The sequence below is a fragment of the Lonchura striata genome, chromosome 1, assembly GCF_046129695.1.
Source record: "Lonchura striata isolate bLonStr1 chromosome 1, bLonStr1.mat, whole genome shotgun sequence".
Taxonomy (NCBI): domain Eukaryota; kingdom Metazoa; phylum Chordata; class Aves; order Passeriformes; family Estrildidae; genus Lonchura; species Lonchura striata.
The window spans coordinates 150,755,977-150,773,307 of NC_134603.1; the positions used below are offsets into that span (position 1 = coordinate 150,755,977).

Sequence of the window (17,331 nt, forward strand, 5' to 3'; positions counted from 1 at the left end):
AAAACTCAGTTCTTCAGCACACAGTATTAGGCAACTTCATGCTTCTGGTCACAGACTTGCTCATTATGTACTTTTCTGATCAAACAGATGCTCAACTTGACACTAACATAATTTCTTTATGCGTTTAGAAAGAAGCTCTAAAAACCCTGTGGCTGGAACATGAAGTATCATAAACAGAACAGACGGCAGGAGGTGGAATATAATTGCAGTTTGTTTTTGTTAGTTAAAAATGAGCATGTGTGCCTTTCTTATGCTTTATTGTCTTCAGTCCTGCAGAATTGGGTGCTCCTCTCCCATTTGTGCAGGTTAATCTGTTATTTCCTCCCTGAGCACCATGTCAGTTTTCTCTGTCTTTTTTTAGAAGTTAGGTATTTCCTAGAATGTTGACATACTTTCATTCAGGTTGTGTTTCTTGCCATAAATATGCTTTAAGATCATGCATCCCACTAAAGGCAAGATAGGCATTTGCTGAGCAAGTGGATGTGTTTAAACTATAATTTCATACCAATTTTTTAATGGGATTTGGGTACCTCCGTTTGAAAGTTTTAATACAGGACTTTTGACTTTGTGCAGGTGGTTTTTGATGGTGATTTGATGCAGGTGCTGCTGAGGGCTGCCTGTTCACTTGTAACTCACATCTGACATTCTTTCACAGCCCAGGAGAACCAGCAGAGTCCGTGGTATTGCTTGCCAGCACTTGCTGTGTGTGAAGCAGTGGCCACTCTGGAAATAGACCTGTGGGCTTCAGTCATGGGGTTCTCTGATGGAAGGAAGAAGGCATTAATAAAATACATCCATTTTTCTTCTCTGTCCTTGCAGGATCTCAGCTCATTTGCCATGCCATTCCTGGACGGTGATGTGGAGAGCACGGACAAAAATGCTTCTCGCAAGGTAGGATTTATGCAGAGCTTCCCCTTCTTTGCAGTGCTTGAATCCCTTGTGGTGCACACAATTTCACAATTTGTAGGGCTTATAAAAGCCTGGGGTTTTCGTCTTCCCTGCCTTACCATTGACCCGTTGTGAGTGGTGCACTAAGGCAAGCCCAGTGGCTTTTGCAGACCTTACCATGACAGTGCCTGTGCAGTAAAACCTGTACAGGTATTGTTGTAAATATTGCAGATGTTGTGTGTAACACAGCTCTGAATCAGAGAGCATAGCTGTTGCATAGCTGTTTTCTCAGGAATATCTTTACCTTGCAAAATCTGAGGTGTTGCTGCAGACATATACACTGCCCAAGGAGGGATGTGTGGCTGTTAGTAGGTTTTCCTGGAATTGCCTCCTGATGGCTGCTCTCTCTCTATGGAGGGTTTAACTGTTCACTGTGCTTGATCTCTCTGTCCTTGGCACTGGAAAAATGAACTGCCTTCATTTGTTGAAGCCATAGTGGTAGAGCCTTCCTGTGAACAGAGTCAAAAGTTTCCTCCTCAATGTGGGATTAACTCAAGGTTATCCTTCTGGAGGCATTGATTTGTTTTTCTGATGCTATTAAATTAAGCCAGTGTAGTCACAGAGTTGTCTTGCTTTAAAAAGGATCAGGGTAGCACATTCAATGGATGACATTGGGGATGGTTATACAGTGCCTGCACAATCTTCAGAATTATAAAAATGGTGGGTGGAATCTGTCATCTTCAGGTCCTGGCCTCCTCATTTTCACAAAGCACTGAATACAAACAGGTCTGCTAAATGGAAGCCTCCAACCAGCCACGTTCTGGGCTTGGCAAAGAGGGATTTTCCTCTGACCCACAGACAACCCCAAAAGCTGATCTCCAGTTACTCTGACGACCAGTTTCACTGGTCACAGTATTTACAAGTCTGTACATGGACCTACATGACCATTAAACCTGCTACAGGCCATGTGGCGCAGAGTCTGCAGGTTTAGTTTAAGGCAGGCAATGTAATAAATACTCCTTAGTGAAGCTGATCTGCATCTAGAACAATAATAACTTGGCTCTGTTGACAGCATGAGTTTCTATTTCTTTGCTCCCCACAGCTAAGGACAGACATTTTAAGAATTTCTGCAATCCATCATCAGTTGAATAAGTTTATAACATTGGCCTTGCTTTTTTCTGTGTTGGACCTTTTAGACTGAGGTAGGAGTTGCTGATGCTGGGGAACTCTTGCAGATGCCAGGGAAGCTAAAATATACAGTGCTACCAAAAGGTGCCTGTTTGGAGGGTTTGAATAAAGTGAACAGTGTGATGTTTTTGGAAGGGATAGTTATGCTGGAAGAAGGCAGGGGTTTCTGGCAAAAACTTGGTTTTTCCATTTATCACCTTCTTTCCACAAAGGTGAATCTCAGTCATGAGGAAATAATGTGCCAAGGCTAATTGCTCTGATGTGCAGAATTACATGATATCATTTAATGACTTCCACTCTACCATTCCTGAATCCTTTTGGAAAAAAAAGTAATTTTCTTCCAACTGGTCTCAGGACTATTTTTTTACAAAAGCATGGAATCACTGAGGTTGGAAAAGTCCTCTGAGATTATTGAGTCCAACTTTAGATCACCACCTGGCCTTTGGTGAGTTCATGTCTTGGGAGAACTGGAATAACATTTCAGTAGTTGCCTCGTTTTTTGTAGCACTGCTAAATGCTGGAGCAAGTTCTGCTTATGGAAGTGCAACTGGCTTTGGAATAAGCATGAAGTTGGGGCTTAACATCTAAAGTTGTATTTTTAACTGACCTTTTTGACTGAGTGTGTGAGACCTAGTGTTTTTTCCTACTATTATACTTGAGCTTTGTTCAACATATGCAACAACATGGTAAGAAGGGAGCTGGCAGTGCCCCACTTCTGATAAAAAGAAGAGATAATATTTCATCCATTGCCACACAATGGATTGACATCCAGTGTGTCATTTTCCTCAATGAGAAGTATGGGACTTTTGCTGGTAGGGAGTGATGAGTAGCATCAGACTGCAGAATTTATTTAATTCTAACTAAAACATTGCCAGTCCCTACTGCTGAAACATAAAAATGTCCCCAAGTTACTCTTCAAGGAGGAAGGTTTTTCTTAGTTCAAGTTTGAAATCGATGTATGGCATGAAACTTTTCTCTATTAAAAGTCAGTATTTCATCAGTAGTTTGGTTTTTTCCATTCACTCATCATGCTGGAGACAGGCAATTCATCAGAGGTGTCTCTCTTCCTGCACTTAACTCTTCTGTCACCTGGGCTATAGATCAAGAGTAGTCCACAACCCATTTTTCCCATCTGCCATTAATGTAATTCTCTGCTCTTTTTGAAGGGCTTTTAGAAACTGAATTAATGTTTTTCTCAGAAACTCTCAGCAGTTTTCCATGCAAGTGTCTCTCAATCATTATCCTGTGACAACAATCCTCATTACACAGCTAGGAAATTCAAGTCTAGAATTATTTGTTCAGCTTCACATAGAAATTTTTTGGCAGCAGTGGTAAAGTGACACACATTTCCTGAAGTTCAGCCTTAATCACTTCTCATTAATATGTCTACTATTATAAATGATGTATTCTTCTTTCCTTTATGACTAAAGGCAGGAAGAGGATAAGGGATGGTTTTCACCCTCTTGTTTTGAAGATGGAGAATATCATACTGTGAAGGATCTTGTGTAGAAATGTTTGGCATGGTGTGATGGAGAAAGGGGCCTGGAACAGGTATTTTTTTACCCTTCTTATTGCCAGACAAAATGCCTTAACACTTGTGTGGTGGCTTTGTCTAAAGAAACTGGTATTGCTGGCTGCCCCATGCTCAAAGGTGGGGCTCTCCAGAAATGGCTTAAATCCTTCCTGCACAGAGGATCATTAAAGACACAAATATAGACAAGGACAACTGGGAGCTGAAAAGAAATCACATTTACTGCATTTCCTCAGCCTGGGAAAAGACAGTGGAAGAGGGGAAGTTTAGAGACCTGGAAAATCATGAATGATTGGGAACATCATTCAGAAAATAATTCTGGTACAATGTGGCAGGGCAGCAGTCAGGGATGAGTGCCCCTCTGTACCCAAATGGCTCTATCAGTTTTAGAGGCCTTCACACCTTGAATGTTTATAGATCTTTCATCTCAAATGTAGGTTAAAGGATAAGGTGTGGAAATTACAGGAAGCTGACAGCCATTACCTTCAGCTTAAAGCCCTGGGTTGTGAATGATCAAAAAGAAAATAATTACACAGGAAACTTTTTTATGAGGTGTCAGCTAGCAAATTATAGATGGAGGAGGGAGGAGGTGGGAGAAAAGACATTTGAGGAATAATATTGATCCATTTCTTTATGGAAATAACAGAATTGTCACAAAAACATAGACAAAAGCTTGGAAAAGGAGTGTGCATTAGAATTCTTTTCTCTGTGTGGGGACAAAGCTGGGGAGATGTTTATCTTAGATTACAAAGGTGGCTCTATTCTATTAATAGCTTAAGTGTCTTTAAAGCACAAGCTGTTAAAGTAAGGTATTTTAAAATTAAATCCAAACAACGCTGATGAAACACTCTTGAATGAAGTGGTAGAGCTTTCTCTGCCAAGTGTTGATTGTGAATAAATCATGGAGCAGAGATGAAGTTTCAAAAGACTGCAAAAAAAGCAATTACCATGTTAATATTTATGATGTTTGCAATTAGGATAATGTACAGGTTTGTCAAACATTAGTCCTGAGCAAAACAATGAAATAGCTAGTGTTGGATAGTTAATGATGCTGTTATAATAGACTCATTTGGATTGAAATTAATTGTAAATGGCTCTTATTGAACAAATGTGGGTGTTTAAATGAACTATAAATTGGGTTGAGAAATGTCATAGCGTTGGTGTCATGTATATAGAAAAGTAGCACAAGCCATTTTTATTTAAGAAACTGGAATGAGACTGAATAAACATGGAGCCTAGTAAATGAATAAAAACCTGGCTGCTAAAATAAATGGAGACTCACCAGTGGAAAATTTTGTTTCCAGGCAGACAAAACATTCTGTTGCTGTACTATATCATACCTTATCAGTGGTTTGAAAGATAGACCGACTCATTACTGGTACAATTTATGGTTCATACAAAAATGAGAGGGTAGAGAGTGGTAAATTCTGAGCAAGAGACTCTGATGCAGAATGACATTACTCACTTAAAACACATTTTGCAAACAAACAGCCTATCTCCATTTGACCAAATTGTGATCAGTTACACCTAGGAGCATCTAATGCAGACTTTTTGGGAAGTCTTTCATGAAGCCTGGGTTAGAGTTTGAGAATAGCTGTAGGTAATCAGCTATTTGTGGATTCTGGATGTGACTCAGTGGTTAAAGGATTAGTTTGGGTTCAATGAACAAATGTACAATGTACAAATGAAGGAATAGAGTGAAAGTAGAGGTTTTGTTCTGACTGTTGGACACTAACTCACTGTTCTGCTATCAGCAGTGCAGGGAAGTGTTGGTGAACTAGAATCAGACCATTGCAGGAGTGACTCCAATACTGAAAGATTCCAAGCAGTGTTTTGTCCTGCTACTGGTCCCAGAATTGTTTTTGTTTTGTCCAGTGACTCATGGGAATGGCATGACCAACCCCTAGATAAGGGTGGAGAAGAAATAAAAAAAAATTTCAGCCTCTCCTTCCTCATTCACTGGGAAATAAATCTCCTTTGGATTTACTTTTAATTGACCATTTTTAATGAGCAGTGAAGATGGGGAGCAAGTCATAGGGCACCTGCAGTTGCAGGGAGCTTCAGGTAAAGGACAAGTGCAAAAACCACTGCACAGTGATGTGCACAGCTCTTCCCCATCCTCTGCTTTGAAATAAATGTACTTAGGGATTAGGAACTGGACAGGGAGCAGCCCTGCTCTTCCCTTTCCTAATGCCTGCTTTCTATCTTTGAGCAGCCCTGCTCACTGCTGGAAGCCTTCCCCTGACCATGTGTGCAGCAGTGCAGAGCTCTCAGAGCCTGCCAGAGCAGCCAGCCTCATCCCATTGTATTTTAATCTGGGAAAGTGTCATTGTTGTTTAGTTTTGGGAAGTGACATCTCTGACCTGTAAAACACGGTGCCATCTCAATTGGTACAGCTCATGCAGAACCAAGGGGAATGGTGCTGAATGTGACACTGGGAGAGCAAGTCCTTCATTACCTTCCTTCAGTCTAATGAAGTCAGCTCTTGTGTCTCTGTGAGCTCTTTTATTCCAGCAGAATGAGAAAATCATCCAATTAACTTTATCAAAGACCTTTTTTTGCTGGGATTCAGTGGAAAGGCAGGAAACAAGTGCAGACATCTATCTGGTGTATTGTCTCTAATTGTGTTTACTGTCCCTGTCAAGGATGGTGGGAGGCAATTCCTTTCCTGGTCCTTGCCTTTCAAAAAAACTTTTAAATGAAGAGGCAAAATAAAGGTCAAATAACTCATTGTCGTAAAATTAAACAGAACTCCATAGTGCTCCATAATTGTCCTCACTGTTCAGGGCTGGAAAAAAAGGGAACAGAGCTTAGGAGTATTTTATTATTTTCACTTAAATTCAGAAGCATTTTGAAAATGTTTAGATTGAGCCTATTTATATTTGACAGAAATTTTTTTTCAGCTTGTTTTGAGAAGTGAAGCTAAATTCACCACAAACTGAGCCAGAGCCAGAGATTTCTCAGAGAGAGCATCCTCTGGGAAAGGCTTTGTGCTCAGTCAGGGATCTGTTGCTGGAGCACCCTTGGCAGGACAGTGGGGAGGATGGCTGTGAAGAGGTGCTGGGCACAGGCAGTGCCTGGATTTCCAGCACAGTCTCTGCCTGTCCATGGTCAGGGTCTTCTCAGCAGAGCTCATGCATTTTTCTGGGCATGCAGCTTTGGCAGGACAAGTCTCTCCCCTGAAGTTCAGTGCTCCTTAAATTCTAAGTTGGGACCAGAAATTTCTTCTTAGAGAGGACTTTATCATGCAAAAAAAGAGTGATCAGTTTTCCAATATAAATCAAAGGAACAAAAATTATAATGTTGGGAAACTTTATGCCTGTGGCAGGGCTGAGATGGGTGGTGTGAGGATGACAAGAGACCAGTTTGTGGTGAAATATGAATAGTTTGCTATTTTAGCCCATTGCACTGGGGATTATCATATGGTAGTGAGTAAGTGTAGTGTACTTCAATATTTCTTGTGAAATAAGATGAAGAATTTCAAGCCAGGAAGGAAAAGATTGGTATTGAAAGGATGAGTGCTGGATGAAGGGACAGAACTGCTGGGATTTCCCCAACATCACTCCTGGGTCTTTGCCAGTAAAACTGAGACAAAAAATAGAAGCACAGCAACCAAATTGGTGAAGATTCAAAGGAAGGTGTTTTTTTTTTTTAATCATAGGGAGGGATCTTATACAGGAAGACCTAGATGACCTTCAGGGTGGATAATTCTTAACAGCACAAGATACAAGTTTGTTCACTTGATGTATGTTAAGCAGAGCAACAAGTAAAAGAGGTCAGGCAGTGTTGTCTTGGTGTGAAGATGAAGAGTTTGGGCACAATCCTGTTACAGTGCCAAACTCTAGCACCTAGGAGAAAAGAAGAAGAGCTTAGGAAGAGTGAAAGATTCCATCATCCAGGTGAAATGACAGGGACAGCTTTTGTACTTATTCCTTGTAGTGAAATCTTCCAGAGCTGCTTGACTTGGGGTGAATGCCCCACCATCACTTTATGCTTCACTCAAAAAATGGAATGCTAAGTCTGCTAGATGCCAGACACTATAAGACATGTCTCATTTTTTTGCTTTGTTTTCAACAGTGGATAGTTCTGGATGTATTTTCAAAACATGCCTGTGATCACTTGGTGTGTACAACTGGGCAAAATCTCTCCCTGGTCCCCAGCTGGGGATCATTTCGTGCTGCAAAACATGAAAACTGGTAACAATTTAGAGCATTTTAGGAGATTATTTTCTCAGTGCTGTGCGAGATAGCCAGTTTAGCCTTGAACAAGTGCAGTTGGTCACTAGAACCAGCACATCTGATGTAGAACAGGGCTCTGCTCTGTTGCTTCAGCTCCCTTGGGGAGCACATTGCTGCAAGCTGAGGGTAGGGTTACACTGGCACTAGCACCAGGCTGCTTATTTAGCCCTATTCCAGCTCCACTGTTCTCTACAGGCATAAGGTCAGAGGCTGACATTTCTCTCCAGCATAACCAGTTTTAAGATTTAAGGAGTCCAGTGTCGAGCAGAGAGCTCAAGGATCCCATTTATGCTTTGTACAAAGCCAACACAGGACATTTTTTGTTGTTGGTTGGTTGGTTTTTGGGGTTTGTTTGTTTTGGTTGGTTGGTTTGTTTGGTTGAGTTTTTTGAGGGGGGAGTTTGGTTTTTGTTGTTTTGTTTTTTTTTTAATAGCTGAACAGTCTTAGTAATTAGAAGAATTTTTCATTTTTTAAATTCAGTATTATTTGCGCATTGATTAGCATTGTACTTGCATTGTGTGTTTGGATTCCTTATCTCCAAGAGGCCAATTGTCTGTTTGGGATAAAATGAGCCATATCCCCACATGCATTTATACTGGTTTTAGGTGTGTTTCATATTTCTGCCCATTCTCTCTTTACAGCTTCTCCTGGACCAACACAAAGTGATTCACAGTGCTTACTAATGCAAGAAATAAGGGTGTAATACTTTTATTTTGCTACTAAAGCTCAGCTGGGGGAATAGTTATCTTTCCAAAGCACATGTGGGAGTTTTCTGCCCACCTGCCTATCATAGCTTTAGGGAATGAGTCCAAAAAGCATGAAAAACAGGCTGATGAATGATCTAGCTGTGTAACCTGCCACTAGCATCACTGCCAGAGTTGTCACACCAAGTCTGCATGGACTGATGAGTTTTATTCCACAGCAAAGATTCTTCTGCATTCCCAGCTGAAGTATGAAAATGAGCATTGCCTTGTGGCTTTTGGATATGCTGTGATAACTGTTGCAGCTGATTTTACTTGCAGAAGTACCTAATAATCTTTTAGAACTTGCAATCCATCAGCCACAAATGATATTCTAAGCAAGCAATCCTGTTGTAATTCCCCAAGCAAAATCACAAGTGTTTACCCACCGTGATAGTGGGTGTAACCTGCGTGTAATTAACAGGCTGGGGAAGAATTCAATGCAGTAATTTCCTTTAATTTGATTGCATGCACATGTGTATTTAGCAGTGTGTCCTTGGTGCTCTGACAATTAATTAATTCATCTGCCTGGCACGATGGAGAGAAGGCAACTGGTTGTGATTGCAGTAAATAAAAACACCCTGCTGCTTCTGCTCAGAATTGGAGAACAATTTGCTTTTGTATCTGGCTTGCATGTAAAAGGGAATGCTGACCTTTTTTACAAATTGTTGTTTGACATTTTACATCTCTAAAATTGCTTTAGTGTATAAGGACACAGCAGTTGTTTCGAAGTGTCTCCTATCAGTGTGTCATTTTAACCAAACAAGCATGCAAAAAAAGTTAACATGAAGCCTTAAGGGTAGTTCCAGAATTAAGTCCTTGGCTTTACGAATGTCGTGGCTTGTCACTTTAGGAAAAAATATAATGAACTTACCATCCTGGAAAAACACCTAAACTACAGTAGCAGTGGCAGATTTGTATCATGATTAAAATAAGCTAGAAAATGTTCTTTCTCCTCACTTTCAGGCAGTAGATTTGGCAGCAGATCTATTTAAATTGCAATGCAGTAGGAGGTGCCATTGTGCTACTTGGTTGTTTCTTGAACTGTATAGTTGTGAAGAGAACAAGGCATAAGTAGTCTCAGATGATTTACAAATGATATTTTAGTAAAGTTAATGAGCTTTTATGAGAAAGCTATCACTTTGGGACTGTTTTACCCATGACAAAAGTGCAATTTGTTTATTAATTTCCTATAGCATGGTTATTATTCCTAGTCTCAGTTGAGGGACTGTGCCCTGTTATTCTTGATAAATACTCACTGGGAGACAGTCTGAGTGCTGGAGGACTTAGAGTGGGAATAAAGAGGTACAGTCCTCATGGCAGAGTAAGTTTGTAGTTTGGAATGAGTTTTCAAGATTGCACATAGAATCTGTGACAGAGCTAGGAGGCAGACCTGAGCCTCAGGCAACTGCATTAAGCATGAAACACTGCTTTTTTCTTCTCTTGTGGAGACTGTCCAGAGTCTGTTGTTGCTTTTGGTAGTTGCTGTTGCTTCAGTTAGAATTCATTTATCTTTTTCAAAAATTTCCCCTTGAGGGCAACTGCTCCCCTAATTCATCTGTAAAAGGACAGGTATACGTTTGAGACATTTTTGTCCACACTGTCAAAAACAGGAATGCAGTTACAAAACAAAGTTGTTCTGTCTCTTGTCAGACATCTCTGTGCTATGCAAAGGAACACAAAGAGAATTCATCATCCAACCTGGGCTGTGCTGGCCAAGTCTGTGCCCCTCTCAGTGACCATCTCTGTGACATGTCTGTGTCCATTTCCCAGACAAGGTGCCACTCGCCCTTAAGGTTAGAAACCTTCCCAAAAGGGAGACTGTAATCTCTGCAGGCCTTTCTGCAGTTCCACACATCAGGACCTGCTCCAGCTCTGTCCCATCCCATGTGGAAAGAGGAGCTGGTCCAAAGTGTGTGTGCAGGACACGGGTCTACAAGAAGGGGGACCCTGGGTTATGGAAGGAGCAGCTATTTGGCCTTTATGCTGCTTGTACATGTTTCTACACATGTTTTGGAGCAGTGAATAAACATTATTTTGAAAAGAGAGTTATTTGCATGGGTTTTAAATTTTGCTGACCCTTTTTGGTTGAGTTCATACAAGCAAGCCCTTCACCAACCCAAAGGAGAGCATATGTGCCTATGAGGTTTCCTTTCATCTAAATCATCTTTATGAAAGAAGCTATTTTTCCCTAAAATTACTCCCATGGCAGCAATGCCCTTCCCTAGCTGGACTGGCACACATCAGGAGGCATCTTCACAGGCATGGGGTTGCTGGCTGCTCCATCCCTCCTGGTCAGTGTTGAGTAATTGGGCAGAGAGGAGCAGGCATGCAGGGGGCTGTGGGCACATCCACCTTGGCCTTGGCTTAAGCATTCCCTGGTGACTGAAACCCACTGCTCTCTTCTGCCAGGAACAGAGCCCTTCATTCATGAGAAATGCCCCCAGCTAAAACCAGCAGCCTTATATCCACAGAACCACTTTGTGCTTCCAGAAGGAGATCAACTCTCCGTATAGCCCAGGCACGTGCAAATCCCACAGAGATTTTGGATCAGCTTCTGTTAATTGTATGGGGAGGAGAATTTAATCTTAGTTCCTTTTTGTATTGTTGTTTGTTTTTCTGGGTTCTTTTCTCCCCCTCACTGGGAGAGCCTGCACAGTGCAGAGCTGTGCTGTGCACACATTTACACTGCTGGAAAGGCAGCCCAAGTCCCAAAAGGGATCCAGCTGTTAGAAAGGTCATACCCGAGCTCAGGTAATCAGCAGGAGCATCATCACTCTAAACTGGTTCCTCTGTTCTTGTCAGACACTGGAGTTGCAATCCCACAGTTGTGGCTGTGGCCAGCATCATAGGGGCCTGTCAGGCACTTGGGGACTTGTGTGCCGTGCTGAATCACATCAAGGAATGGAGATTTAAGAACTGTGGGTAGGTGCTTAAATTCATGGGGAAGATTTTGGGGCACTATGTTTCCTTAACCACGATCACTAAATTAATTCATTGCCAGTCATCTTTCATTTGTCCGAGGAAGGAAGAGGGGTAGGTGACAGATAAAAGCAGTAGACAAATTCCTGCGTTATATGTGTGATAATAAAATGTGCACACTTTGAAATGTTTTTTTGAAATTCAGGGTGTCTTTAGGAGCAAAGGGCAGCATGAGGCCAGAGAGGTGGCACACACACACCTGTGTGTCAGTGGAGGCAGGTGCTGGGGAAGGTGAGCTCTGGCTAATCCACCCCCACAACAAACAGGAGTTGGCTCTGTTGAGACAAGTTCAGAGATCCTGGAGGACTGAACTGAACTGAATTAATGGAAATTTTTTTCTTCCTTCTTGTCTCCTCCTCAGGTGGACGAAAGCTACTCAGCCGGCAGCCCTTCCAAAGGCCTTTTCTCAAAGGGGCTCCAGAACCGACCTTCCAGCCCCGTTTCTGCCCCTGTGAGATCCAAACACAGTCCTGGCTCACCCAAAACAGTGTTCCCCTTCCCCTACCAGGAGTCTCCCCCACGCTCCCCACGCCGAATGAGCTTCAGTGGGATCTTCAGGTCCTCCTCCAAAGAGTCTTCCCCCAATTCTAACCCGTCTACCTCTCCTGGGGGCATCAAGTTTTTCTCCAGATCAAGAAAAAGTAAGAAATTGCTCATGTTATTTCAGGAAGATACACGGTACCTCTGGGCTTGGCCCATTCTTTACCTGCGGTAGTGAAGTAAGTGCAGATGAGGCATGTGCTGATTGTTCATTCTCTCTTTCACTGACCGTGTGGTGTGGGTTTCTGACATGCTGGCCATCAGGTGTGACTTCTGGACACCTCCGGGGCACCTTCACAGGGCTGAGGATGGAAATCACACTCCTGTGCTTTGTTTAGAAATCCTTTGTCCGCGTTTGGGAGTTTTCTGGGTGGTTTCAGCGAGGCCGGTTGGATGTCAGTGCGAGGACTTGAGAACAGCTGAAGATGTTCATGGGATGTGTGGTGGAGGGGACATGATGTCACTCAGAAGTTACAGGTTCTGTAGACCCCAAAGAGAATTTTAGTTGTATTCTTTAATTGGTATTTATTTGCCCTGTTGTAGAAAGGGCAAGCGACCTTTGCTGGATGGAAATAAATTTAATTTATTTCCAGTCAAATGACCATTAAGGGGATATTTGAGCTCCTCTGCGAGAATATGAAAAGCATAACAAACCTGCTTGGCTCAGAGCACTTGCTATATACAGCTTTATACTGGACAAAGGTTTAGCTCTTCAGCAGGGGTGCCATTAACACACTGCTAGAACTCAGAAATGAGCAGGACTGGGGACGTGCTTCAATTTAAAAACTTTCTTACTCGACGAAGTTTCCCAATGCTGGTCAACAAACCAGACCTGTCTGCATGAGGGTTTGGTGGCTGTGGGAAAGAAGCAGAGTTATAGGGGAAAGAGAGGAATAATATATTGCTGGATTGTGAGACCATAGTGAGTTTTCTGTCTGTAAACAGAAGAAATAATGAAAATTTTTTGGCAAATCTTCTGTGACAATGTAGGTACAGAATTGGTCACTCATATACCTGTGTTGGACTATGTGTTTCCTGCAATGCACTGATAATTTTCAGTGATTTTAAATAGTAGAGAGGGACCTTCTTGTTTTTTTTAATGAGAATTTATCTTAAAATCATTGACTTTAATCAGAACAAGTTATTTCATAATGATTTGTGCACAAGAACACAGCAATACAAACCCATACAGGATTTTTCTCTTTATCAGAAGTGTTGCTGAAGGTTAATTGAAATGGTATCTTTTCCACTCCTTGCTTCTCTCTAAAACACCATCAGGAGGTTAAAAATAGGAGTCAGTGTTTCTGGAGGACTCAGAGAAGGCTCTAAATATCTATTCAAGGACATTTCTTCATCCCTGCTTGAAGTTCAAGTATGCTTTTTACGCTCCCCTCTTGTTAAAACTTCACAATAATTAAAATCCATGTAAGTTCTTCTTGCTTATCCAAATAGGTTCAAATATGGCCTTTAAATATTGGCAGTATTCTGCTGATGGAGTATGCAGAGAAGGGCTCTGCTGCATGAGTAGCAGCAATTTAGACTGCAGAGCAAAGACATCCTGGGACTTTGTCATCAACTTATCTGAGCAGCCAGCACTATTTAAGTCCTAGCTAGGTACAACAGAATATTAAATAAGGGAATCTTCCAGGAGTCAGCAAAATCCTTTTGATAAGGTCACACCCCTGCCTCAGGAACAGGCTTGGAATGGGGCCATGCTATATCTGAGCCATCAGAAAATATCCATGACCCTGCTGCTCTGGGAGCCTTGCAGGAATTGCACTGGGCTTGGGTGCTCGTGGTCTTTTGTTCTTAGGGCAAGAGAGACAGCCTCCTGGAAAGGGTGTGCTGATGTTAATTGGTGTTTAAATTGATAACTCTTCTCTTCCCACAGTTTTTTGCAAAACAGAACATTTCCTATCTTAAATGCTTTCACAGCATTTCATTCTCTTACAGCGTGGCTCATGCAGACACCTGCCCTTCAATACCACATTAAATTAGATTTTATCCAGAATGTGCTAAACAGGGGGCACTAATGAATTACACCCTTAGGGTTTACTATATTTAGTTAACTTTGATAGGATTTTATTTAGCAAAACCCTTTCAGGACTTCTGGAAAAGTATGGGTTAGCATTTCTGCTGTATTATTATATTTTTACAAGCAATACTTCTGCATTCTGCTACTTTGCAAATGGAGTAACCCCATGTACTACAGAAGAGTAAGTTAATTGGTTATGTGCTACTAAAAACAAGGTCTCTGTGGCTTGAACAGCATTTCCTGAGAGACAAGATTTCTCAGACACTCCTCAGACAGATACCTTAGACTTTTGCAGAGGTGGTGTGCTGAGGAGCTCTGAGAAAAGCTAAATCATCACGTGGCTCCACATTTCCGAAGGTGCATAAGTGCTACACTGCTCAAAATTGCCACAACCTATGTGATTAGAATCCCATTTTCTCAGCTTGGGATGCCTGTGTTAAAAGTGAATGGGACTCAGGTTGTTTTATCAGTTCTCTGACTGAGAGTGCTTTGAGTTCAGCTGGACTTGCTGTGTTTGCCTGCCTTTACATCCCTGCTGGTGCTGGATTAATTGTGTTAAAATTAAAATTAATCTTAATTAATTAAGACTGCAATCTGAGGATTACCAGCAGGTCAAGGGAGGTCATCCTCCCCCCCTGCTTGTCACCAGTGAGACACATCAGCAGTGCTGGGTCCAGCTGTGGGCTCCCCAGTACAAGAAAGATGGGGACATCCTGGTCCAGCACGGGGCCAGCTGTGGCTCTTCTGGGAAACTCTGCACTGGAGTCCTCCCTTTATGTTTACAGCAAATCTGTGTTTTATCCAGGCAATCAGCAATTAAAAAAAAAAAAAAAAAAAAAAAAAGCATCAGATAAAAGTTCACAGGGACCTGGGGTTTGTTTTTATCCCTCACTTTATCTGAAAGGAGTCTGTGCTGCACTCCTTTCCTGTCATCATGAGCAGTATGTGGGGGAAAGTAGGTGCAGTCCTTGTTTTAAATAACATACCCTGTCTTCCATCAACTTCCTCCTCCCACGCATAGTTCAAAACATAGACTAACCTGTTACTCTGCATATTCCTTGTTTTTCTTGGAAGCAACTTCTTCCAAGCTTGTTTTCATTTTAAAGACTATGTGTGGTATTCACAGCACTTACTTTCCCATGTAGTTGCTCTTTTCCCAGCTAAATTATTTTGCCTTTTGAATACACACAGTTTAGGAAGGGCTCTAGGATAGGACAATGTTAAAACAGAAAGTGATTTGCAGATGTGAAACTTAAAATATTTTCCGCTTCAAGCTGGGAGTTTAAATGTTTTGCTCATCTTCAGTATTTTCTCATTGGAGAGAGTTTCAGCAATATCCAAGGGCTCATCTTTGTGCCTCTTTCCTCTGGTTACCCCAGTTCAGTATCTGGTCATAACCCCACAGCTCTGATCTGACAAAAGATTTGGCTTGACAGAAAAAAATACCTTCCCACAGCATGTACTTGGCTGCCAGCCACTTCAGGTAGTTCATAAGTAAAGGCAGTAAACTGCTGGTTGGGGCTTCACATTCAGCCTCCCACCTTTGCAAAAAATCCACCTCAGGCCCCCATGGGAGAGTCTCAAGTGACCTTTTTGGGTGAGGTGTGTGCTTGGCCACTGGGGCAGCCCCTTCCCTTTGAGTTCACTACAGAAAAATCCAAGGCAGCTCTTTGCATGCTGGGTTTCTGTACAAGTGCTCTGAAATTTAATCATCAAATTGATTGAATTTTTCATTTCTTTTTTGTTTGAGAATTTCTTTGCACTGTTAGATTGACAGCTGAAAGCTGAATATGGATTGGGGGAAGCCTGGCTTTGAGGTGAATATGAATATGAGGCTATGGGGTGAAACTGCATATGGACTGGGGGTGAATTAAGCCTGGCTTTGAGGTGGTGCAGAAGGACTTTCTAATGCTGTTCCCTGAACAGTGATGCTTGGTAAATGCATCCCCTGAGTGCTGCCCACCTCACACCTCCCAGAGCCAGGTGCTTTCTGCAAGTGGATTTTGGTTCCAGCACCTTCAGCCTGTAACAATCCAACACTGTGTGTGTGTATCAAAGGACAGGAGGGGTGGTTGTGATTTATTGGGATGCAGTGGAAAATGTTGTACCTGGGTGTGATGTCAAAGCAGAGAATAAGGGATGGTTACCATGCTGGGATAGAGTTAATTTTCCTTCTAGTGCCTGGTACAGTGCTGTGTTTTGGATTCAGTATGAGAATAACTTTGTTAACTGCACTGAATTTGTGTGGCCAGGTTTTGGTAGTGGGGGGCACTACAGGAGTGGCTTCTGGAAGCTTCCCCTTTGTCCAACAGAGCCAGTGCCAGATGACTTCAAGAAAGACCCCAGTGCTGGACAAGGCTGAGCCCCTCAGCAACAGTGCTAGCACCTCTGGAATAACATATTTAAGAATGGGAAAATATCCTGCACAATTGAGGATGTACAGCTCAGTGCCACCTGCAGCAGCGTGGGCACATGAGCAGCCATGGAACATTAAAATAATTACATTTTAATTGGATTTGAAGTGCATTAGTGTGACCTGTAGCTTGCAGTAGGCTTCCACCGAGCTGACACTGATTTCACAGATTTTTTTTAGGGACAACAGGAAGAAAAGGTGAGTGAAGAGGTGCAAGTTGAAGTTTGAGGGGCTGCAAAAAGTGATTTCAAAATTGGCATTGTGGAACTGCTTGCCAGTTTGTTTTAGGCCAGCTCACAACTGCAGAACTGCTCTCATGAGGCACAAGTTGGGACCTGCTGCTCCAAGAGATGGTTGAGTCCTGGCTGCAGTGGGGAGGCATTTCCCATGTGTGTCACTTTTGTGAGAGTTGTAATGCCAAGAGAAAGCAGTGACACTTCTCAGTAAAGCAAACTGGGGTGGTCCAAAGTAAACACAGGAGGATGACCTGCCCTGGGAAGAAGCACAATGTAGATGACACTTTTCTTGCATGAGCTCTCCCTGCACAGCCAAAACATGTACAAATAAATGAGAACAGCTTTCTTTGACTGAATGGAAATCAGGGAGCTACCCCTGCAGATAGGCTAAACTCAGGTACCCGAAATATTTTATTAAAAGAAGATGGTTGTGTAAAATTTAAGTCATTAAATGTACCTTTTTTGGCGGGTGTGTCTCTTTTGAAGGACATCAGAGTATTTTCCAGTGCTGCTTCTTCTTCTGAAACAATTGGTTCAAGT

General features: G+C 42.1%; 1 protein-coding gene across 3 annotated transcripts in view; it reads left to right on the forward strand.

Moving 5' to 3' along the window:
- The window catches only part of PRKAG2 (protein kinase AMP-activated non-catalytic subunit gamma 2), a 210,593-nt gene that overhangs the window by 63,443 nt on the left and 129,819 nt on the right, over nt 1–17,331 (forward strand). For all 3 annotated transcript variants that reach the window (XM_021555262.3, XM_021555263.3, XM_021555264.3), the window contains exons 2-3: nt 820–891; nt 11,929–12,208. In XM_021555262.3, coding sequence (XP_021410937.1) covers nt 820–891; nt 11,929–12,208 — 352 coding nt within the window. The remainder of the gene's footprint in view (nt 1–819; nt 892–11,928; nt 12,209–17,331) is intronic.